Source organism: Falco biarmicus, chromosome 4, assembly GCF_023638135.1.
Source record: "Falco biarmicus isolate bFalBia1 chromosome 4, bFalBia1.pri, whole genome shotgun sequence".
NCBI classification, from domain to species: Eukaryota; Metazoa; Chordata; class Aves; order Falconiformes; family Falconidae; genus Falco; species Falco biarmicus.
The window spans coordinates 11,513,450-11,538,664 of NC_079291.1; the positions used below are offsets into that span (position 1 = coordinate 11,513,450).

The 25,215-nt window shown below is 42.5% G+C and overlaps 1 protein-coding gene and 1 long non-coding RNA gene across 4 annotated transcripts in view; one reads left to right on the forward strand and one right to left on the reverse strand.

The window, feature by feature from the left end:
* Positions 1 to 2,000: 2,000 nt before the first annotated feature.
* Positions 2,001 to 25,215, forward strand: part of CMTM8 (CKLF like MARVEL transmembrane domain containing 8) — a 65,457-nt gene continuing 42,242 nt past the window's right edge. The window contains exon 1 of one of the 3 annotated variants that reach the window (XM_056335041.1): positions 2,001 to 2,366. In XM_056335041.1, coding sequence (XP_056191016.1) covers positions 2,196 to 2,366 — 171 coding nt within the window. In that variant the 5' untranslated portion in view covers positions 2,001 to 2,195. The remainder of the gene's footprint in view (positions 2,367 to 25,215) is intronic. The other 2 variants (XM_056335039.1, XM_056335038.1) reach the window with 2 other exon arrangements.
* On the reverse strand, positions 3,437 to 7,740 carry LOC130147607 (uncharacterized). The gene is made up of 3 exons (XR_008821287.1): positions 7,447 to 7,740; positions 3,877 to 4,959; positions 3,437 to 3,567 (listed from the first exon to the last, which is right to left on the reverse strand). It is a non-coding gene; the product is annotated as an uncharacterized LOC130147607 (long non-coding RNA).

The following is a 25,215-nucleotide window of genomic DNA, read 5'->3' on the forward strand; positions in this document are numbered from 1 at the left end:
AATACAGAGTTTTAGAATTATGCATCAAACCTGGGATCACTGAATAACATCCTGGAAACATGGTGAGAATATACATCCAGTGTAAAATAAATCAGCTGTCAAAGGAAAAGTGATGTGAATGACTCAAACCATTTTGAAATTTGTTAATTTTACTATTGTTGTGAAATTTAGCCCCACCTTTACTCACCTTTGCTTACTGATCTTCTAGGTGGGAAACTGAAAAGACAGGAGTCTTTCAGAGGAGAAAATCAATGCTGTTACAACGGAGCCTCATGAACAGCAACAGGGGCATCTCAAAACAGCTCTGGCATTGGAAGGAAGCCTGGCAGTGCTGAACAATCAGATAAAGCACTTTTTAGTTGCAAGCCAGTTGGAGCAGGTCTCTAAACAAACCAGTGCACAGATATGTTCTGTGCCTTTAAAATCTCAGCTCTTACTTAAGAGAAGGGGATAAAACAGGAATGCAACCAATACAGAATGGCTGGTAACCACAAAAAATGACGGTTTTGCCAAAAAGTGTAACATTCCTCATTCATGGTTGTGGTGTTGCGTTAAATGGTTTGAGTGTGTGGTTTGCTAAGTCTCCCCCCCCCCCCCCCCCCCCAAGAAATTACATGTTTTGTATATCATATCATGCTGAGTAGCTGGTATCTCGTTCTGAGTAGCTGGTATCTCGTTCTGAGTAGCTGGTATCTCGTTCTGATGACCTGCAGTTCATGTTTGCAAAACTCTGTCACATTTCTTCTGCTATCTTAAACAAAAAATTCACCAGTGCCTGTGAGTATGCAGAGGCTCCACAGAGCCCAAGCCAAGACACACATTGCAAGAAGCCCCTGCAGCCTGTGCTGCAACACACTCACACTGTGAGTGGAGGCACAATCATGCACAAGAACCAGTTTCTTTGGGTAATTAATGTTTCCTGTATTTCTGGGAGAAACTCTGCCATCCTCCTCCTCCCTTCCCAGCCAATTCAGTCCCTTGCTGAAAAGTAATACTGCAAAATCCATTCTTTGTTAGCCAGTAGGAGAGCAGCAGTAAACAATCTGAGGACAATAGCCACCAGACATATGGAAAACACTTCATTTTTACTAAGCTGCGACATGCAAATGCTTTGCTAATGAGAATTCCTGAGCATTAAAAAAGACTATAACCTGCTTTCTTGTTGTTGAAACACCGTATGTTTTGTGGCATGGAAGATTACTTTACCAGCTCTTAAATGACCCAGAAAAAATATTTTTTTTCATGTGACACTTTGGGAAAGTGCTAAGAAGTATAGGTTACGGAACAGCTTGACACTGTCAGGTAGTAGGCCAATAATGACCTCATACTTCCCATAGTTTTCATGGCTTTTAAAAAGTCTTTTGCATTGCGGAGACTCCTGGTTGGTTTCAGCTCCCAGCTAAATCCCCATTTCCAGCTCCGAGAGGGCTGTGCCATCTCCTAGCCTCTTGTTCCCTGCCCGTGGCACCCTGTGGTGGTTCCTCTCCCAACAGCGTGAGGCTGATGAGCGATGGCAGCCAGCGGGGACAACAACCCGCCGCAAAAGCACATCTCCTGTTGATGGCTGCTGCCCATGGAGCCAGGGGTGACAGTCCAGACAGATGATGATGGCAGGCGGCAGGGGTCGGACACCTCAAACCGTGCGCAACCAGGAGCTTAGGGCAATGGCTTCCCGCCACGTTCTTCCAGAGCGCAGGTGGCTGAGCTTGGCTCCTTGTCCCAAGGCCGCTGTGGGGGACACAGGAGCCCGGGAGGCCCGGAAATGGCTTCAGAGGGGCCCTGCGTTGCCCCCTCGGAGGGCCCTTCTCTAGCGCTGGGGATCCCTCGCACCAACCCCCCCCCGTCCCCTATACCGGCCGGTCCCCCGCCGCCCCCCCCTCAGCGCACTGCCGCCCGCCCCGTGATGCGGCAGCCCCGCTCCCGCCCCGCGGGGCAGCTACGGGCGGGGCGGGCGGCCCCCGGACCCGCCTCTCTGCTTGGGCCCGGGCGCCGGGCCGCCTCCCCCGCGGCGCCGGGGGGCGCTGAGCCGAGGGGCTGCCCGCGGCGCCGGGGCCACACAAAGCGGCGCGCGGCGGCGCCTTTCCCGCCACCCGTCAGGCGGCAGCCGCCCCCGCCCCGCCCCGCCCCGCCCCGCCCCGCCCCGCCGCCGGGCCCGGGGCCGGCCGGCCGGCTCGGGCAGCCCCGCGGCGCCGAAGATGGAGCCACCGGTACCGCCGCCTCAGGAGCAGCCGCCGCGCCCTCGGTCCCACACCGTCACCACCACCAGCAGTTCCTTCACCGCCAACCTGTCGGCCAGCTCCAGCACCCTCGCCTACGACAGGGAGTTCCTGCGGACCCCGCCCGGGCTCCTCATGGTGACCGAGATCGTGAGTGGCCCCGGGCGGGCGGCGGCCATGGGGGAGCCGGGCGGGGGGTGCGCCGCGGGGCTCTGCCCAGCGGTGGGGGGGAGCGTCTGCCCGGCGCGGGGCGCTCAGCAGCCCGTCGGGTCTCCGCTGTGGAGAGTTCCCGCCGCCCTTTGCCGGTTGGGACGTTTCCCCTCAGCCCGCCACCTGCCGCGGCTCGGGCGGGTCCGTCCCGGCAGGTGAAGGGCGGCTCGGCGGGGGCGCAGCCCTCCCGCCGCGGGGCGGCCGGCGCAAGCAGCGGTGACACCGCGCGCACGCAGGCAGCTTGGTGCCCCGCAGCGTCTGCCGCGGCATCGCCTCGCGTAGCGGGAAAATGACTGGGGGCAGATCGGGAGCCCATCTGGGGAGGCTTTCCTTTAACTGCATTGGCTGTACACACCTTGTACCTCATAGCACACAGGTAACCCTGCCCCGAGAGTTAATTAGGCACCTTACCTTCGTTTTGTAGGTCAATAGAAATCCATTTCCTTATGCTTTTAGTGGTCAGCTATGCCTGCACAGGGTGGGGTACGATCTAACACCTTTTGGTTTTGGTCGTGATTTTATTTTTTGCAGAAACGCGGTGAGGTTTAAGCAGACAGCGCAGGTGGCCCGGCAGTGTGGCCTGTGGTCGGTGGCTCAGTGATGGGCAGCGAGCAGCACAGCGCTGGTGTCCCGCTGCGGGCCCGCCTGCGCTCCCGGTGTTAGGCCATAGCCGCTCGGCTCATCTACGTTATTAATAGTTAAGGAACTTGAAGGCCTGGTTGCCCCAACTAAGTTTTTGAGTTTCCTGTGTGATGTTTTTGCTTTGATGATGCTGGAAGGGTTAATGTATCTGGTCAGATTAATCTTCAAGGGTTGAAAAACATTGTGCTCCACCACTGCAGTGGAATGACTGTGGGTTTTGCTGACTTCAAAGTTAAAGTAACCAAGGGAAGCTTCAGGCTGATGTGTGTTGTAGGACCTCTGGCAGGAGCAGTGCCGTCGGGGAGAGGATGCGCGTTGAGATGCCAGCTGCTGCACGGGCAAGTAGGGCTTGAGGGTGAGAAGTCAGTGCCTGCTGCCAGCTGGCACCTTGTATGCTGGTGTGGTTGGGAATTCTGGTGGTCTTCAGTAGGTAGGCGATTGTAGTCTTGCTTCAGCTGTTAAATACAGGGGATGCTTCATTGTCAGAATTGTGGTAGGTCTGTGAATAAAGAAGCCTTAGTTTTTGAAAGAAAAGCTGCTTTCTTTCCCACTCTTTTTCCATTTCCAATTACAACAGAATTACAGACCTTTCTTCTACTTTATCAGAAGAGTGATCGATTGTTAGAGAGGTGCCCAAGGCTTTTCCCAGGCCCTACTGGAATGTCATATATTCAGCCTGGCTTTGAATACTGCATCAGCTGCGCTTAAGTTGAGCTACATAGCCGCAGGGCATGGACAGGCTCTTACTCTTTGTTGGAAGTGTGCTTTCTAGTTTGTGTTGACAGGTGATTGTATTTGTGTAGCTTACCTTTCTAAACAGAGTGCTGATGCTTTTTGGGGGGCGACTTTTGTTTCCTGTCAGCCATTCATGACTCTTGGAATAGTTACGATTCTTCAGCCACCACTCTGACATGCTTGAGTCCATTAATACTGACATTTAGAGCCAGCTTTGGTTTAAGTTTTGTAAGTACATTTACCAGTTTCAGAAAGAACCTCAGTGCTACCTGACTTTGTAGCCTAGTGTAGTTGTGTCTGCACTGCAGGCTTTCACATACGTATTTTTACTGATCAGCAGTATGAAGATATGCAGTCTGGTCAACTTGAAGGAGCCGATAGAACTCTCTAATGTAGATGAACTTACACTGGTTTGTGATGATGTATTTGAGACACTGGAGAACAGTTTTAATATGAAGTTGAAAGCGATAAGGCAGGTCCTACAGTAGTAGGATATTGCTAGATACTGCCTTTGAGGAAATAACTACTGGTTCTTAACCCCACTGATTTTAAAGCAGGTAGAGTAGCTCCTCTTCTGTGAAGTGAAAGGAAAACGCATCAGTGAATACTGTGATACAGAATTAACTGAAATAAACCAGTTATTAAAATCCAGTGAGTTTGTATGTGTGTATGTGTATATATATATATATATATACATATGCACACATGTTTGGCATTGGTTTTTGGTCAAATTTTCCCCACCAGTTCTGTATGTTCTTTGTTTTTTCTGAGAGAAAATGTGCTTTGAGAGAGCATGACTAGCTTTATGCAAGATTTCTATTTCAAAATTGGCCACGCATATTCTGCAGTAATGGAGTTGTATACCATAAATCAGTCAGTCCCTGCCTGTTCTGATCATCCTATATATATAAAAGTTATAGCTTGCCTGCACAGATTACCTTTTTAGGATATTTCTGACCCTCTGTACTGATTCCCCAGCTCATAGTGTGATCCTTCTGCTAAGGATTTGCAAACCTGTAAATGGGACAAACTCTTATGTATTTCAGTTATAGGAGTTGCAGCCTGATAGATCTTTTCAGTTGAAGCAGCAAGTTCTGAAGTGCAGCAGCTGTGGTAAGAGCTGCCTTTGCTTCTGCTGTCTCTGCTCTGGAGACACCTATGAGATGGACAGGGAAGAGGAATGTTTTTAGTAGGATCTTTCATCGCTGTAGCTACTCATCTGCCAGATCCAGTGTTCATTAGGATACTACATTAACACTAAGCTAGGGGTGTTAAACAACAGTGCTAAATGTTTGAAGAGTTTGTGCTGTGGGGCTGCATAAATATTTGATTATTGCAGCTGTCAGCAACATGCATGCAGCAAGAGTGCAGTCTGTGATTCCTGGCTCTGTAACTGGAGCTCTCTTCTCTGTATAGGCAAAGGGCAAATCTGTGTTATTCTTCAACCAAAGACAAGGGAAAAGCAGGAAGTTACCACATAAATTAAGTCTTCCACTCCCTTAAATAAAGGATCTTGATCAGGTTTTGCTCCTCCTTCCCTAATTTGAATGCTCTGGAGATGAATTTACTGCTGTGTGGATTTCCATGTGTGTTGGTAGCCAGCCTACATCTGCACTGAGGCTGAGGTTTAATGGCACAGTAAATTCAGCTTAACATCTACTACTAAGAGATTCTTTGCAGTGTTGCAAAACACTGGTCTGCTATTAACTCGGTCTGCTGTTTCCAATTTGTTCAAAATGAGTTAGCTTTATAAAGACAGGTTTTATGATGGATCAAGTATTACATGTCCTTTACGTAGCTGCTTTAAAGCCAGTATAAATCAGGGATGAGATAGACTCTGCGTATTCAGCAGTATTGAAGTCATGTACCCAAACCTGGTTCAGTTTAATTTTGTAATGCTGTTTGGTCTAGCACTGCATACATCTAGTATGAATGAAAACAGAAGTGCAGCCTGAAGTGTAGGCTAAATTACCCGGTGCTGACAGATTTCCATTGCCTTCTACATCTGCCTCCCTGATGAGAGAGCATACAAGGTTTCCTGCCACTCAGTGGGAAAGAACTGGGGTCAGTTTATTTCAGCGTAAAGAGTGAAATAGGAAATGCCACTGGATTTCTGAGAGGTCTTTGGGAACTGGCATAGAGCACAGCTTTGGCGTGTGGAAGCTCATCCAAATTAGTTACATACAGAAGTAATGATGCTTGCTGACCAGGGCAGGGGCTTCTGACTTGGGAGACTTGGATTCACAGGCCTTAGCTGGCCAGTGACTACTGACAATGAGTTCATGTGCATTTCTTTTACTTCTCTGAATGCCTTATCTGTTCATGGAATATGGATACAAATCTTTGTAAGACACATTGAGAACTGTTGGTGAAAAGTAGCATGTAAGATGTAAGCACTGTTACAGAAAGTCTTTAATTCAGATGTCAATCACCTGGGTTGACACTGCAGTAAAAATACATCCTGTAGAAGATAATTGATATTACCTATAGTCTAACATACCCCTCAGGAGGATTTCTAGTTTCAAAAGAAGCAAGTATAGTGATTTCCAGAGATGTCTTTTGAGTGTTTCTTTTCTGTACAATGATGGCCCAGAAAGACTGTATATTTGTCTTCCTGAGAGTTTTATGGCCGAGATAAATGATGGCTAGTGATACCTCCTCAGAGCTTTAAATTGGTTTCTCACATCAGGCATTATGGATCACTTTGGAGAAATGGAGTTTTGTGGTTGCTGTGGGTGTAGTTATAAAAATATTTACTTTCTAGCATGATGACATTGATTCCTTCAGACTGTGGCTTCACACGAGTGTGTTGCTGGTTGCAGTCTCTTGTAAAACTTGCCCTACTAATTTTAAGGCTTGTGATGGCCATTTGTTGTTTACAAAACCAAACACTACATAGCTTGAAAAGGTTTGGAAGGTTGTTACACTGCTACTGCAAGTGAAATCTTGTGATGGTGTAAATTTTAGTAAGTTGTAATTGCAGTTGCATTTCTTCATGCTATTCTATGCAGATTATTCTTTGAGTCAAATGCGCAGAATAAGATATGTACTTGAAATATAGAAGCCTGATAGGAGGTTACATTAATGGCACCACATAAAATTGTGGTTCAAATTTACATTTCTGGACAATAAAAATAATTTTGATAACGTTTTTATTATTCTTCAAATGTAAGACCTTTGAAGGCTTAATTCAGAAAAGAAATCTTGTTGAGTTTCTTTATTCTAGTAGAGTGGTGAGCCTCAGAATATTAAATAGATATTGAAAGTTATGTCAGATTTAAGATATTGAAGTTACCAAAACGAGAACAACTGGACATGTCCAAATGTTTGTTCAATAGGCTTTTGCCCCCTTTTTTTCCCCCCCAAGAGATGCATCAAAATCGCCTCCAGATATTCAAGTTCTGAATTATGTTAGCAATAGAATCATATAAATGTTAAGAAAAGCAGAAGTAATAGAGTGAAACAAAAATTGTACTACATCTTTTTAAAGCTCTCCTTGCACACAGCTTTTTCTTTTAGTCTTATGCCCTTTCTGACTGCAGCTCCGAGTTTTATTTATAGATCCCATGTTCCTTCTGCACCCCCAGATCTTGGAACAGCCCTCAGAAGCACAGAGGGAGTTTGATGAAGCCTCTTTACTCACCTGAGTAGGAGCAGCAAGATTTTCTCTTACATCAGGAACAGCAGAGAATTTTTCTGTTGGTGGTGGGTTTTTTTTTTTTCCTTACAAAGCAACTTTTACTCCAGTCATAGTGTGTCTGCTTGTATGTAGTTGACAATGCTGAGGCACTTCCTGACGTGTTGAACAAGTGCTTTGCCTAGAGGAGATGTACGTAAGCATGGTCTTAAAATGATTCACTTTGAATTACTGAGTGGATTCTCTACTAGTCAGTTACTTCATCCAGTAGCTTCATCTTCCTGTGCATGTATAAGAAGACATAAAGTCTAAGCTCTTTGCTCTCGATGGGACAAAACTCTCTCAGAAGTCAGGTTGCAGTTCTCCTTTTCTTCAGGTGCTGTTGTTCCACTGCTAACCCTTAGTGTAACTATCCCTAGTGTAGTGAATACATGCATCTATGTGATTTGCGTCTTCCTCTAGATCATATTGTTGCTTAACGTCCTGTTTCCTTGAAGGTCTTTGGTTTGTTGGACAAGATCAGGGTGTTTCCTTGGGAGGAGAAAACTGGGGGACACAAGAAAACAGAAGCTTTGGAAAGTGTTGTCTGGAACATACTTCAAATGTAGACAGAAACAGTTATAAGGATTGACATGGTAAGAGGGTGGAGATGTCTCTCAGGCTGAATGCAGATATTTTATAAAATGTAAAAAATGCTAAATATTTTTTGTATCTCAAGGTTAAGGTAGAAAATGTATGAAATGTCATTATTTCTTCATAAGAAGAATGCTTGAAAGGCATACTTAAACATCAGCCTTGTTCTTGAATGTGTAGTGAATAAAATATATTTCCTTCTAGTAAACAATTTCTTTGTTTTGTACCTACTAAAATCCTTATGCAGCCCAAAGCTAATTTGAAATAATTTTTGGCCTTCAGCAGCCTGTGTCTGTGTGTTGGTGAAATGTGCAGTCCACCCATTATTCCTAATGGAATAGGTGCAGCTTCCTAGGTGCTTAGCTTTAGTGTGATGCTGCGGCTGGGTGTTTGACTCATGAGGGTGAGTGCTGAGGCTAAAAACATCATGGTCTGAGGACAAAGGCTGATAATCTGGCTGGAAAGAGATTGGGACTGTATCTGTGAAAACTGCCGTTTACCAGCTATGCCAGCTGGTCCGATAAAAATTATTGTGGAAGCTGCATCCCTGGCTAACCGTACTATGCGAGCTGAGTTGCTTGTGAAGACCACTGGTATTGTTAGATACAGCAAATGATGGAGATACTTGGTGCTGGGTTTTGCCCTAAAATGAATGCAAATCCTGGACTTGTTTTTGTTGGGTTTGTTTGTGGTTTTTTTTCCTCCCCTTGTGTTATATTTTTATATTCTTTCTGCAGTAGGATTCCTGCCTTCTCCTTGGAATGGTTTATTACACACTGTTAAGACCTCAAATTAGAGGATCTTAAAGTAGTATATGCTTATCTTAAACATTTTTCATGCCATGTGTGATGAAGAGATATATTTGCTGGCAGCGTAGTAAGAATGTGAGCAGGGAAAGGGTACAGACAAAAAGGTTAATTGACTGAGTCACACAGGACTCTTGCAAAATCAGAAATGGCCCCCCAGTTTCTGACTCCTAGAACCATTAAGTGCTAGATGCCTTTCGGTCCTTTCACTCCCAGCCCTAGGATGCTGGGAGCGCTGCTGTGTGCCTGGAGAGCCTGCACATGTGTCTGCCCTGTCCTATGTCCTGCACTGACTGCGTAGCAGCAACAAGCAGGGTTAGAGCAGTGGTGGCTCAAGGATTCTTCTTTAAAATTGTATTCTCAAAACCACAGAAAAATTCTCTTGGGGACTCTGAACCCTTCTGAATGGGAAGTGTAGAGACAATTACGATGTATTGCTCATGTTTGGTGAGTGCCTTCTCATTCAGCCTGCAGTTCTTTCCTGTTCTCTCCTGGGAATAACAGTGCCATATATTTAGTTTCTAATGGTCCTATCTATCTATCTATCTATATATACAAAAAACCATAGGTATGTATTTTTTTTAGTTTGATTTTTCTTTTGGATAAATTCCGTATTGTAACAGTCTGATATGTCTGCACTTGCTCCTCTTTTGAGTTCAGAAAAGCGGTAGCAAGTGTGTTGTTGAGGAGAGGACCAAGCCCTCTTTTCTAGCGTCAAATAGCAAATATATTTTAGTGTCCATCAGACCTTTGGCAAGGTAGTTGTCTTCATGTGGCATGAGCCAGTTCCTGTGGAAGCTGCTGACACTGATTCACCTGCCTCTGAAAAGAGCAGCTCAGGTATAAGACTGGTAAAACTCCAGTGAAGGAGGGACTGAATAAGGAAAGAATCAAGCCCCACCGCTTTCAGTGCGAGCTGGGTCTGGCTCAGGGGAGGTTTGGTGTTAAGCTTACGTTAGTGAACTGAAAGAGACTGGAGTCTTGGTTCCACATTCTTTAATACTGAATGCAGGCTTTGCCAGATCACTTTGCTACACAGATTTGGATCACCCCTGGGCATGACTGCATTTTTGCCAAATTGGAGCACAACACTGAATGTTCACACTGTTCCTTTTTGCAAGGTATGGGTGCACAGAAGATGCTGATGCAACAGCAAGTTTGCTGAGACAAAAATCATCAAAGCAAAACAAAAAAAAAAAATCAACAAATTGGTCTCATTAGGGGGCTGTTGTCCCAGCAGTTTGTTCTGGGCAGCTGCGATGTTTCTGGTCTGATATGAGATGCGTCAAAATCAGAGTTTGTAGAACTGAGGCAAACTAAGTAAGCATGGTAATAATCAGCTAGATGTTGCCAGTCTTTGGAGATATCATAATCTAGTTACAAAGAATAAATATAGTGAAAAATCCAAGGTGGGACTGGAAAGAGGCCATGTGGGGAAAGCAGCCTCTCTGATCCTACTCCGGTAATTGCTGCTTGTGTTTAGGTGATAGTCTGATGTGCACAACTTGAAAGGAAACCTGTCAAGAACCTGGGCTTCATAACTGAAAACAAGACTAGTTTGTATCACCAGCTTTAAATGTAACTGCTATGTCCAGGTGACACTGTTTCATGCAGACTGCATTTATTTAGCCTGGAAGTTGTACAGCCACTCAGTGTGTGTAGCGATTACATGAAAGAGTCCCTTTAATACATATTTTAGCATCTGTTCTCTTCATTCAACAGTAGTGCTATTCCCAAGGCTGCAGCTCCTGCAGCAGGTAGTAGCTGAATGTGGCAGCGCAGTTTTGAGGAAAGTATGAGGATCCCTAGGAGAAACTTACAAATAGAGGCACAGTGTTGCATGCAGGAATTAAACACTGAAGGGCAGGAGGAATGGGCAAAAAAGCCTTCAAGAAAAGGAAAACCTCTGTGAGGTACCTTTAAAATGACACTTCAGCTGATACTATCAGCCTTGGTTGTCTCCAACTGGAGACAGCCACTGTATGGCAGACTGACAAGGATCGGGTGAGGTGAGGGTGAATCCGTGGCTGGATGCCTGTTACCGCTGCTGTAGATCAGAAAGCATAAACAAATGCACAATTGTCCTCTATGGGCTCTGAGCACAGCTGTGATACCTGCTGGGGAGGGTGGTGCTTTTGTTCAATCCTTGGAGGGGAAAAAGCTACCCCAAAATGACAGCGTCTGCATTGATTTGGTTTTAGTTTAATTTCTAAATCACGATGTACCTTGCTACCAGTAACATGATGTGCCGTTTCAAAGAGCTTGCGTGTGTATAGGCACATACAAAACCATTGAAGAAATACTATTATAGCCAAAGGTCTTGGAAATTAAGAAGTGCCAGAATTGATGTTCACTCCAGCAGTGTTGGTTTGGTATTGGATTGTGTGCAGACACTGGAATCCAGTGAAATTCTGCACAATCATGTTATTTTTATTGAGAAACTTCTGTCATGGTTGTTGCACAAGAGAGCTTTTCTGGGAGTGACTGGGATATTGTGTATACAGCATTGGAGGAAGGCATGTTATGAGTAAGGAAAAGGATTATTCAGAGAGAAAGGATGGTCTCCTGGCTAATTGCTTTCCTTGGAAAATTTGACTTCTGCTTGCACCACAGTGTTCCTCTGGGATACTAGATAAGGCAAGTGAAACTTACACTTCAGTGTGCTCACTTTTTTCCTTTTTTTCCTGGATCCCCAAATTTGGGTCTGAGATGTGAAAGAAATGATTATTCACAGTTGTAGCTGAAGTCAGTATGAGCTATGTTCTGAAGAGGTAAAATGCAGTACCATATTAAGTGCTGTGGGAGAAAAGAATTTTCCAGTGAAATTTGGCAAGAAGTACTTTTGACCTTAATTTTAGTGCACTCACTGTCTGTAAAACTGGGATACCATATTTCTTTATCTCACAGAGATGTGTGTAATAGTTTACTGATGACTTCTGAGATAATTCAGGTAACAAAGTACTTCTAAAGAGCCCAGGCAGATACAAAGCTCTGAGTTGCATGCAGGGAGCAAGTCTGCAGACCACACAAGTAAACAAGAAGAAAACAAAGTGGAAGGTGTTAGTTCTGAAGAAGACTCTCCCTTCTGTTGCTGCATGCAGGTGGTTTTGTGGAGAAGGGGAAAGTATGTGGTCATTAAATTACAGACTATACCATAATGTATACTTAAGTAATGACAGAATTAAGATGTGTGAAGAACTTCCAGCAGTGTTGCATACTTAATTGAAAGTAGTTCAGCATATGTTTGTACCTGTCTCTTGTCCACTTTTCTACTTCTTCATCCCAAGTCCTAATTTTCCAACTCTTTTGGTGTGTTTTCTGGTTGGCTTGGTTTTGGTGTTTTTGTTTTTGTTTGGGGGTTTGGTTTTTGGTTTTGTGGTTTGTTTTTTTTTTTTGTCATTTCATTCCTTCAAGTCTTCTTGCCCAGCTGCTCAGGGCAATTTGCTGAAGGCCTGCTTTGCACGATCTTCATCCAGTCTGCTGCACTTCACTTGACACAGATAATCAACATAGAAGATGCAGTGCCTATCGTAAGAATTTGGTAAAATGGAGTTTTAGGAGAGGAGGTGTGAGGCCGCTGAAAGAACAGGCTCTGCTCAATATGACACATCCATCTTTAATGGTTTCATAAAGCTGTAAGTGGACAAAACTATGAAAAACACTGTAGTATTTTAGAACTATGTTAGAAATACTGATAGTGATACAGTGATTTAGGAGGTTATTGGTTAATGTTGTGACATGTTTCGTTCCTGCATTGTGGAAGGTGCTTTCTTTTCAATAAACAAATGCTTCTGACTGAGCCATAGGCATAGAGCAGGTTGGAGAGACGTGGGTTTTGTCAAACCTACCACAATCTTGTGATGACCTTTGTGAAGGATTTTTAGAAGAAGGCTGAAAAGTTCTATGCATCCCAGACTTCTTATATTGAAGAAAAGCAGGATCTCTGTTGGGATTTCTGATTGCTAGTCTGAAGCCTTGCTGTGTTCATTGAAGCCATGTTCATTGGACTGGCAATACAGTTACAACAGTTATTTAGTATTGTGGCTTGCCAGTTGACCTCCAAGATGAAAATATTTCTCCTTGCATGTGGTGTTACTAAGATATAGCACAGTACAAATGAATACATTATTAGTGTTCTTTCTTCTTCTAATGCACAGGAGTGAGTCTGGATGCCAAATAAATTTTGTACTGGACAGAAAGACAGTTGTCATTGGGAAACTACTATATTTAGTTTTGAAAAACCACAATCCTTATATTACTCTTTTGAGTAGATTCTTGCATTAATGGGACTTAACTTTAAAAGGCAGTGTCCAAGAAGAAAGAAATTACCTGCTTGAAGAGATGGCTCTTGTTTTGTATTTGAATTAAGACCTCCATCTGAAGATGGATAATACCTGCCTTGAACATACGACACAGCCTATAGAATTATGACTGAATGATGAGACTTAACAAGAGTGGAATAATGATAACTTTTAAAGTTATCAGTTATACCTTCATTGTTCCATTCATTATATTTAAAGAATTTTCCCTGTTTATTTTCTCAGCAAAAAAGGTAGGAATCTTAGCCAGGAGAATAAGGTTTCCAAACATTTTGTTCAAACTTGGTTTTTTTCTAGACTTTGGCAATCATGAAAAATGACCAGACACTTGTACAAAGAACTTGACATTCTCTTTAATACAGTAACAGGGAAATATCTAGCAAATGTTTGCCTGAAGTAAGCAAGTCAAGATAAAGTGTTAAAGGTGAGGTGAGGTCTCTTGGAAAGTGTTTTACTAGCTCAAGTTAAAATTAAACTGAGTAAATAGCAATAAATGAGATGGAATTCTCTAAGCTTGGTTACATCTAATTTTTACTTTCTTATTAAGTTGAACAGTGGAATGGTAGCCTCAGAAAAAAAAACCCAAACCCACCCACACACACCCCAAACCGAAACCAACCCAATCCAAACTATGCCTGAAGTAATTTTCACTTAAGAAACTGAGCTTTATTTCAAAATGCCTCTGCAAGTTAGGTCTCGGTTAAAAAAAAAAAAAAAAGTGAAGTGCATTCTAAAAGAGCACTTAATTTTGACGTGTGGTGGTTGTCTATGTAATTTTACAGAAACAGCAATGTACACAAGAAGACCCTGAGAAGAGGTGCAAATAGAGTCTAGATGCATTGATGGGACAGAATCAGATTAAGATCTAATGTACACAAACAATATTGTTATGAAGAGAAGGTTATAGTGAACCAGTTCTTGATGCTATTAAAACTTGTTGCACATTTCCCATTGACTTCAGTCATCCTGACGTATCCGCAGATGAAATGAAAACAACATGAAAGCCTACCAACCGCAAAGGCTGTACACACTAATTGGTGCTTATATTGTTTGTCGGGCTCTTAAAGATCAGCACCTCCTTTCCGATAGTCGTTTCCTATCCACTTGTTAGCATTTGGTAAAGGGGCGGCTCTGTTGTTCCTTCCGTCTGGTGCTGAAGAAAAGTGTATGCCCAGGAACTTTCCCCGCTTTTTTTTTTTCCCCAGCACTGTGGATTAGTCTAATAACAGAGATCACCTCCCTGAAGACCTTTCCTCTCCAATACTCCTTGCTGTCAAATTAGATGGAGATTAGGAGGAGACTAATTAACGCTTCTTACCTTTTTTTTTTTGTGTTGATCACTGAGCTAAAATTGACTTTGGGAAAATGAAAGGCATAATTAAACCACTTGTTACCAAGATTTCCCCCCCTCCCCCCCCAAATTCCTACAAACTGCTGTCAGCGCTACCAGTTTGTCTACCAGTTTCATATGTACGTTTTCTTTGTCTTAAACAGGGTAGCTGATAGATGATAAAAGGGGAAGCTGTGCAGATCCATTCCTTGGACATGCCCTTTCATAACCCAGATGTCTAATTTACATATTTCTTTAAAGCTCCCTATAGTCATGTATCACACAGTACAAGGAGCTATCTTACTTCATGATGAAGCATTGGTCATTTTGTAGTCATCACCATACCCTCATGGTTCTATTAAATTCTAAGTGTCAAAACAACTCGGCATCACAAATGTTGATCTAAACATGTTTCTTCAGTCCAGCAAACAAGTGTGTCTTACAGCTTTCCTGCTTCATCACTGGATTATCACATATGGCTTCTCCTGTGTCAAAGGCAAATCACTATGCATGCTGTGTTCTTCCTTTTCCCTTTGTGTGAACTAGCAAAGCTCCCAGCTAGTGATGTCTTTCAGTGGCCTAATTCCTTTCTGCTTTCTTGGTTTTATTTGCTAAGAGCTCTAATATTGTCAGCAGAAGGGGATTACATTATATGCCTCTGTGTTTGTGCACAGTTTGTGATAGAGGGCCGAGTTTTCAGTGTGTGTGGATTTGAGCATTTTAATATAACAATAGTTGGCAACTTGAAGAAAGGGGTACCAGCAAAATACTGCTTTTGTAGTCAGTTTTGGTGGGTTTTTTTTTTTAGTTCTCTAAAGAATTTTCCCTCTTTGATATGAATTGTCCCTTTGGTTTGAAACTAGTAATATTATGCTGGCGGGGGGGGGGGGGGGGGGGGGGGGGAACAACATACTAAATATCTCTGACTGCACATAGACTTTTTAAACAAAAAAGCCACCATAACACTATACAGGTTTACAGCTTTCCCTTCCCCCACTCAGTGGGAAAACAGGAACTTCTGAGTGGGAGGTAAATAGCTGAGATACTCAACAAAGGGTATTTGAACAAAGGCTGGTGACACCTCTTTATTGTATCTGCATCTTTGTCATTCTAGGGAAGAAAATACTGGGCAGAAGAAAGCTGTGATCCAAATCTGAGGAAAGAGAAAGAGGAAAAGGTGTGGAAGTTAGCGAAGTAAATATAATTTAGTTGGTTGTGTATATTGGGATGGTGTAATATAAACAGAACTACAGGAAAAGGCTTGGGTTTTTCAGAAGAACCACTTGGGTGGGAAGGGAGCCTGCTGCCAGCTCAGAGCATACCCTCAGCCTGGAACCCCTCACTCAGCTGCCTGGCTTTTGTTACTTACCTAGAGTTCTCCTCCTTATAACTTTGGTGTGTGTGCTGCATCACTTGCTGCTAACAAATTGCAGTGCGGATGCAGATAGCCTTTAACAAAGTCGCTTGCTGCGTTTTTCAATATTGGTACTGCCAGCTGCCTGCTGGGTCAGGTCGTGGCCACCTCCACTGAACCAGCAGCTGACCCAAGCACAGTTCCCATTGCCTTAAACCACGATGAACTGTGGCCTGAGTGCTGCAGAGGCAGCTAACTGGTAAGCAGTTGCAAATTTGGTGCTGAAGGCTGGCAAGGTAACTGCCCTCTAGTTATCTGCCTTACTTACCTGCCAGTGGTTGATGGTGTAGTAGCCTTGTTCTCCATTCTCACAATTCAGTCTGCCTGTGCGTGAGACCATGCCCTGAGGTAGAGCTGGTGCCCTGATCTGTTGACTTGACTTCTGTAATGCAAGGGATGGAGGGAGGTTGGATAGGATGGAGTGCAAGCAGGGCTTATATTTTAGACAAATTTTTTGACCTCGTGGTAAGGAGGTTTCCTGAATTTTAGGACAAAATTCTAGCCTGTGCTAGGACTGTGGATACACTTTGCTAGGTATGTTTGAGGGTTGTACCAGTTTTCAGTCTGGTAACATGATTGTCTCCCAGAGCAAAGTGGTAGCTATGCTTGCAGAGAGGGGCTAGAAGAATGTGTGGGCAATACCTTTCCAGTATGAGGTGTAATTGCTCTAAACACCTCTCTTGCAGGCATGGGAGATCCACTAATCCATAGTAATCCCTGTAGTTTGCAGCAGTTCTGACATCTGTGAACTGTATCGGAAAATCAGATTTGGAGAAATGGAACTGAGTATGCTTGAAAACCCAAAATCTATTAGCTGTATTGTGGAGACAGTGAAGCATAAGTGCATGCAGCAAGGGTTCCTGCTTATTTCTTGACTTTTCTGTGTTTGTGTACTACAAGAGGTAAATGCAGAAGTTCTGAATTTGAGTTGGTGGCTTTTAAATGCAGACAGCTGAAAAGGTCTCCATGCCTTGCTGTTCACTGCAGTTCAGAGTTCAGTAGTATATGGTGATACCCCAAACCAGCAAGTTGTTTACCTCAGATATACTGTGTGGTGGAGTGCAGTAATTCCAGGTGCAGCTTTGTGTGCAGTCACCCTCACAGGGCAGCAACCTCTGGCAGAAAAGCAGAGCAGACATCTGAGGGAGATCAAGTCATTTCTGCTCATTTATTTAAATCTGAATAAGCCAATGTCTTCGGGCCCTGAAATTTTTTTCCTATGTTGGCCCCCTTGCACTAAAAAGCTAGCATTTGTAGCTAGTTGTTCTGTTCTTTTGTTTACCCAAGGCCCATTAAAGCAGTTGGAGAACATTATACCCTGCCTCACTCACCAGGACATATACTTAATTTATTACTTTGGTAGTTTGAATTTCAAGTGTTAGGTATCCCACGGAGCATTTTACTTTGTTCTCTTACGCTGCATGCACCGCTTGCGTATTTATTATGGAGAGCAGGCAGGCTGTGGGAAAACCTTCAGGGTTGTGGACTTTTTCTTCAGAACCTTAAAGTTATGGAGCATGGTAACAAGGACTTCTCTAAAAGCATGACTGATCTGCATTATCTTTTTACACGTTTGCCCAAATAATTCTTTTCCTTTGGCATTAATATTTTCACCTGCATATCATTCTTCATCTTTGTACCCTAGGCTTCTTTGTAAACATTAATTGTTGGACAGTGGTAACAACTTTTAAATAGGTCTCTATTGAAAACTTAATTCTGGATTTTCCCTGTTGCTGATTCCTTCAAAGTAAACTCTTTCTACTACTAGCATGAAAAGAAATAGGAGAAAGAAAAAAAAAAACGGGGGGGGGGGGGGGGGAGGCATAGATTGTTGTCAGAAGCAATGTTAGTATTTGTGATTATCTCTTGTTCAGTTGTGTCTTGTCAACAATTTTAACTACAGCTCTTAGTACAAAGTTATCTCTGATATCAAAGTGACGGAGATTTCAGAAAAGGACATGCTTGGAAACTGACTTCAGACAAATTCAGGTGAGAAGTGGGGGTGAAGTTTTTCAACAATGAGAGTTGTAGGCATTATAGCAGCTTATTTAGCGACAAGATGAATCCTATCACTGCAATGTCTATGCCAAGACATCATCTCTTTCCAAAAATAATGTTGTAGGGTGAAATCTTTATACCATTGCCCACACGGCCAAAATGCTCCTTTCTGACTGTGAAGTCTGAACACAAATGCCTCCAGTAAAGCATATGCAGGTATTAAATATTTATAGGCATGCTGTTCTTCTACATTGTTAATGCAAAATGTATTCAGGAAAGAAAATTTTGCAAGAGAAGGAAGAAAATTTTTCAGTGAGATACTTCTACAACGTGTGGATCAGTCTTTGTACCTTAATCTTTACCCAAAACTATGGATAATGGTTCATGGGGTCAGACTTTTGTATTTGGGACTTGATACAGAATTAGTCAAGAGGTACAATAAGCTTCTAGACAGGCAGGCAACAGCAGATCTGGATGCAGACTTATTTTTTCATGTCTTCTGTTGGTCAGGCAAGGGGAACTGTTTCAGCCTTTGAAGACTAGAGGATTTTGTCTCACAGCAAGAAAAAAAATCTGTATTGTATAACACCAGTTTCTGTGGTGGTCAGATGGAAATTAAAAGATACTTTAATTATAAAAATATAAAAAATATTTTTTGAATGAGCAGCTAACATTTTCCTTATGTTTAAATGGATGTAGAATACAGCAATAGCTTTCTTAGCAGGTGCTCTCTGATTTTTCCATTGCATTCTATCTGGCTCTACAACTGTGTCTCTTAACTATAGGGCAAAATAAAATAAAAGTTATTCCCAAAGAAGTAATAAGCTTTCTATTTTAATGTAGCTGCTAAGATTTGTGGAACAATGCAGTGCGTCCGCTAATTATAGGCATCTCTATTTACACAGTCTAACAGGAAGATGGAGATGTAAAAATAGCAACAAAGAGCCAGTGACATTAATAAAGCAGCTGTATACAGCATTGTTCTCTTGAAGAACATAGACACCATTTAAAGTAGACTACATAAATAATCAGTCATAATTCATAAGTAACCATTGTTAGGAATTCTCTTTTAAAAATAGTTCACTTTATTAACGTACAAATGATGGCAGAATGACTTTCTTTGTAGGTGTGAGTATTTTACATGGACACATACACCAAATGTTGTAAGTAAATGACACAAATCGTTGCCATTTATTGGGAAGCTGGTATTCATCTACCATCAGAAGCTGTATTCCTTCCGTGAAGATGGAAGAAAGGAAGATAGAGTGCTATAAAACTTCCTCCAAAGCAAAAATCTGTTTAGATAGAAGAGGCAGGATTGAGGTACAAGAGCACTTTTCACTTTACATGAGTTTATTAGAACAGAGTATCAAACCCTTCCTACCATCATGTTCCATTAACGTGGTAGTTGTAGTAATAAAAATAATAATAAATAGCCATATTGGGGAAGACAGATTCAGACAGACACATAAGACCCTGTATCTTTTGAATCAGAATCTACCTCTGAGCTTTTCCGGACAGTTAGGCATGACTGAAGCTAATAGTCTTTTTTTCTAATTTTTCTGCGCAAGGGAAATAATTCCCTCACACACTTCCCAAAAGTAAGAAAACAAACACGTATTCAGTGTATGCAGCAGGTTAAACTTGTGCACTCGCAGTTTGTAGGTGTGCTTTATAAAGGAGAAGTTGTATTCAGAGCACAAAGGCTATACCATGGTCTTTATCTCTAGAAATACATCTCTACTACTTGACTTGAAAGCCTGTGAGCCTTCTCAGAAAAACTCCTATGTGTGTGAACCAGGGCCTACATCTGTGCAAATAAAAGGTAGTATGTTAAGCAGGGGTCCTCAAACTAGGGCCCTCGGGCCAGATACAGCCCCCCAGGGTCCTGTCCTCAATCTGGCCCCCGGTATTTACAGACCCCCCTGCCAGGGTTGGGGGGGGGAAACCAAGCAGCCGCAGATGACTGCCTGCCACTTCATCCGCGCGCCGGCCCCCTGGTTAAAAAGTTTGAGGACCCCTGATGTTAAGCTTGTCATTTGCCCCACCCAAGAAACTCCCCCCAAAACTCTAAACTGGGGGGGGGGGGGGGGGGGGCAGACCCTATCTCACAGTTAAGCTGCAGCTGCACTCCTGAAATCATTTCTGTCTTGAGAGGAGATATGAAATTCATCATCAACTGAAATGCTTGTTTAAATGTGAGGAAACGTCTTCTGTCCAAATCTTGGCTTCAAGTCTCAAAATCAGAATTCAAAAAGCCTACCAGTATGTTGGTTTTTTTTTTTAAAAAATATTTAAATTGCTGCAAAGGAGCACTGCAAGCCCTTTTAAAGTCCTTCGACCAAGTAGTTAATGTTCCCTATGAATATGAGCTCTCAAATCTGCACGTAATTTTGTAGTATAAAGATCTTTTAAAAGTGAAATCAGTGAAATCATATAGCATTGTATGAATTTGTTGATAGGACTCATCACAAATCAACTCAATAAATAACCTCTGCATTTCATGTGGGTCATATAGGATGTATTTTTGTTTCTCTACTGCCTGTACAGGGACCGGATTTAGAGGGCCAACTTGTGAATGTCATTTCTTGAAGAAATCAGCTACTTTACTCGGAGCTCCAAAATGCATTAATATTTGAATGTTAAATACAAAACCATTAAACTTTGTATCACCTGTCTTGATGATTTATAACCAAGCTTTTGAAAAGAAAAAATGATTAGATTATTTGCTAGTTTTAAATCAGAAGGTGTTTGAACCAAGTCTTCCAAGTTTTTTCCCCCAAGAAACACCACCTCTGGAGGCTGCACAAAACAACCATTAGAAAACAAAGAAATATGTACCCTGTGCCGTGTGTGTCTGTGTGACTATTTTGCTTTGTAATTTTTCTCTGTTTTATAATTCATACTTGAAAACAGCATTAAGTGAAAATTTTCTCAGAAAGTAACTGAAAAGACAGATCTAAGGGATCTAATATACTATTACATTTTTTTCACTGCTGAAGAGTAAAACGTAGCAGGAATTTCAGTAATTCCCAGCTTCATGTTACCACGATGTTTGCTGTAGCAGAACCACTTCTCCCAACTCTGTTAGGAATCTGTGGACAGTGAATTTTAAATCAACAGCACTGCTGCGCAACAGCAAGGTGTTTCTTTTGGGGAGCTGCTAGGTGGTGGGAGTAATCCCTGCTGCAGCCAGGTCTTGCTGAAGTGGAAGGAAAAGGGAGCAGCAGCATTCCTTTTACTCGCATCCGTCTTGATCCGTAGATAAGAGGCCAGGCGTCTCCTTGCGTTGAGGTCACATTTAGAGATTAAGCACCGTGGAGGTCATTGCCTTCCAACTGAGTGCCCTTCCGGAAAGGTAAGTGCTTTTTAGGACAAGCTGTTTGTCTTTGGTAGCACTTCGCACCACCCCTCTTTATTTTTCTATTAAACTGTGGCCCTGATGGAGCCAATGATAACAGCAGCCAGTGCATTTCCAGCGAGCTGCAGCAGCTCTGAGCGTGACTGACCTGGAATGGGTTTGTTGCACAGTATTCTGCATAAAAAAGTACTTTAGTGGAATAATAGAACATTATGGGCAAAGATCAGGCTGGATCTTCTGCTGCAGCTGTGTAGATTAAATGATGGGTAGCACTGTCTTAGCAAGGGTGCATAAGTTAATATATGCATAGTGCACAGTAACCTATATAAATGTCTCGTGTGTGCAGATCCTCAGGCAAAACACAAGCATTAATTTAGAATTTACAGGCATCAGTAAACAGTAGTGTGCTCCTGAATGCAGCCCTCAAACCTTAAAGCATTTAATGTGGAAAGTGCCCTGGGACAAGGACCAATTTTTATGCTTTGTACACATTTTAATGATCTGTTAATGATCAACCACTGCTCTGCAAAGAAGATAGATTTTATGATGATATAATTCAAGCCAGCTTCTTCACCGCTGCTTGAGATTATTCCTCATAATTCTACTTTAGAACAAACGGTCTATTGATGTGGCATGTAGCCATCCCATCCTATTCTATCAACACTTTTGCAGCCTTCAGTACTCGATTGTCAGGGTCCCCTGCAGGAAAGTAGGGCAAATTAAAACCAGAAGTTACTAACAGCGGTTGGAATGGATCTGGTCAGTGGTCTGTTGGGTCTGGTATTCAGTCTCTGATAATGACTGATAACTGAAAACTTAGGGAGGAATGTAAGAACGAGCACATACAGCAAGATGATTCTCTGCTGTAGTTTTCTAGCTTCTAGCAAACTGCACACTTTGGAATTTCCAGAGCTGAAGGTTGCATCTTGTCTATTGTTTATATAGGCAATATATACAGACAGGGCTGACCTGTCTTTCAGGAGGGTGTATGATGCATCCTGTGGCAATGAATTCTGTGATTTGGTTATGTATTGGTTTTTTCCTTCTTGAGGTTTTTTTGGTTTTTTTTTAATACCACTTACTTCTCTCTGGTTTTCAACTTTCTGCCTGATAATTTAGCTGGATGCGTGTGTTATGATTCCTAATCCAGTCCTTGTTCCCTTCTTCATGCTACTTGCCATTCTGCAGACTTCTGTATTATCCTCCTTCAGCCTTCGATAGACTGAAGGAATAGATTCATCTGTTTTCCAACTTTAACTTACTTTTTGTGCAGGAGCCCTTCTCTGTGCCTTGCATAATCCAGCTGAATAATGTTAGAAATGGGAAAGGGATGAACAAAATATATTCAGTGCATGGGTACGCCATTGATTTATAAAGCACTGTGATATGTTCTGTTTGGTGAGGTTTTTTATGATTTTATTCCTTTCCTAACAGTTTCTAATTTTCCATTGTGACATTTTAGGTCACATGGAACAAAATTTACAACCCAAACACAGTATTATTTCTTGTTTGCCTTCTGAATATTCATTACCCTACCTCTAGTTATTTTTTCAGACAAAACTTGCTGAGAAACTGTAAGAAATAAACTCTTTTGTAATAATGTCACAGTTTTGATGGGAGATGGGGTGGTCTGTGTTTTCCAGAAAACATCTTTTGCTTCTTTAATTTACGCTACCTCCTTTTGGTCTGCGTTACTTGTATTAGCTCTGGTCTCACACATTCCATGCATATTTCTCAGGTGAAGCAACACTTGAGTATTGTAATACACTACTGGAACGGACAGTATGGTTTCCTTACTCTTTCCTACCCCCAAGCTGTTTTTCTCAGCTGTCAGTTGCAGGGAGCTGGAGCATCGTATCGCAGAAGATTCATGCATGAGTTGCAGTGCAGTCAGTGGAGTCAACGGTGAAGGCTAGAGGAGTACCATTGTGATTCATTCATTTTAGTAGGCAGTAGATTCCTTAAGGTGACATGAAATTGGGGTGTGCTACTGCATTTTGCTCAGGTACTATTGTCTTTATGCCTAGGCAGCACTGCAGTGTGGCAATACCCATCCTGGTCAGAAAAATAAGTTTCCTGCTTGCATGCCAGCCACTGACTGCCTCCCTCTGTCTGCTTTTTCCCAATGAGACTTTATAGTTTCTTGGGCACTCCTGCAAACTGGCTCTGCCTCTCAGTGTGAATCCTTTTGTAAGTGCAAGCCGATACCCTTATTTACGCATGACGTGGCCAGTTCAGTGCATCCTTGCTGCGTGGCTGATCTGGATCATGAGTGTCAGGTCTGAACATCAGGACTAGCCCTTCTTTACTGGCTCAGGTGTAAGGAGGTCTGGTCCCCAGTTTTTTAGGTGAAGGCACTCTTGGACTCTTTCCTGGGGAACTGGGGGATGTGTGGGAGGACTTCCCTGCTCTGTGGAGCTGTGGGAAAGGCACTAGATATGTGTCAGCTGTTGGGCTGAATTCTCACTCCAGAATAGGTGTACTCCCTATTGAATGAAATGTCTGCCAGCAGGCCTTGACTATTTTCCAGCCTGGGTCAGGAGGTTTTACTGTGTGGCTTGTAATAGGATTTGGACTAAATTCTTGAGTAAGATAGTTCACTCTTTAGTGAAGATGTACTTCTGGAGCATAGCTGCTTCCAATAGTTTTCTTAGGAAATCTGGTGTAAAAACTGGGGTGGGGAGTGGCGGCGGCAGAGTTTTTTCAAGTGATGTTTAGTATTGCCAGTATTTTGAGCCCTTGCATTTGCATTTGGTCTGGTGCTGCCATGGAGCCAATAGCATGACAGAAAGTTTGAAGACTTGTGGGAAGATTCAACACTGAAACTGGTTGCTTGAAAATGACTTAAAAGGTATTCAGATAATTTTTAGAAATACTGTGAAAGTAAAAGAGACTGAATTTTGCACAATTTTATTACAAATAGGAATGTTTTCAAAGGTAGGAGAGACTTGAGATCTGTAGCTGCTGCTCAGTTTGGTACTAAGAGTTGTACTGTATTAATGATAAAATACTTTATTGTATATCCGTTATGACCACTGGCATTTTTTTGTGAGCACTGTGGATTTTTAAATTTTGCTAGGAAGGCAAAGCACTGAAAAGTTTCAGCAAAAACACTAGCCTTTTCTTTTATTTGGTGTACAACCTGCAAAAACATGCAGAACTCAAAGGATGTTTTCCCTGCATGTATGTAGAGTCAGAGTTCTCTTCTGCAGGATTGTCTCACCAGGCGAACGGGCAGGGTGAATCACGAAGCTTTCCTCCACTGAGGAGCTCTTGGCAAAATCAATGCTTCCAATGGCTGCTGACACCGAATGCTTGTGAAGTACAGTACTGTCACTAGTGGGGGGGGGGGGGGAGCGGAGCGGCGGTCGTATTCGCTGGTGTCAACTCATTGTAATGTTCTGTGTTAAAGTATTTGGGAATGGGAAAGAGATGCAGTAGGCTAAGGCAGTGTATTGAATAGATCGTTGCAGAGTACGTTAACACGGACCTTGACGTTTCAAAGATACTTAAGCAAGGATCCCATCTCTCTAAAACATGTAGCTGAAAGATGTTTTTGATTTTCCTTGTGTTTGTATCTTTACTCAGTGTTAATAGAAGTCTTTGATTTCTGAATCAAACTGGATCCTTCCAGTTTTAAAAGCAAAGTTTTAAAAATATTTTTAGCAACTTTTTTTTCTGACTGCAGCACAAACAAGATTTTTATGATTTGTAATTTGGTCTGGGCTGATACTTAATTTATCTAGTACTTGCAGGCTTTTAACCTTACTTTTCCTTAGGCATTTTTCCTCCATGGACATTAAAATACAGTTTTCTAAATAGTGGGGAAGAATTTTGTGGTTTTGTTTATTTTGTTTTGTTTTTATTTGCTTTTGGTGGAGTTTGTTTTGGTTTTGTTGTAAGTAAAACAATAA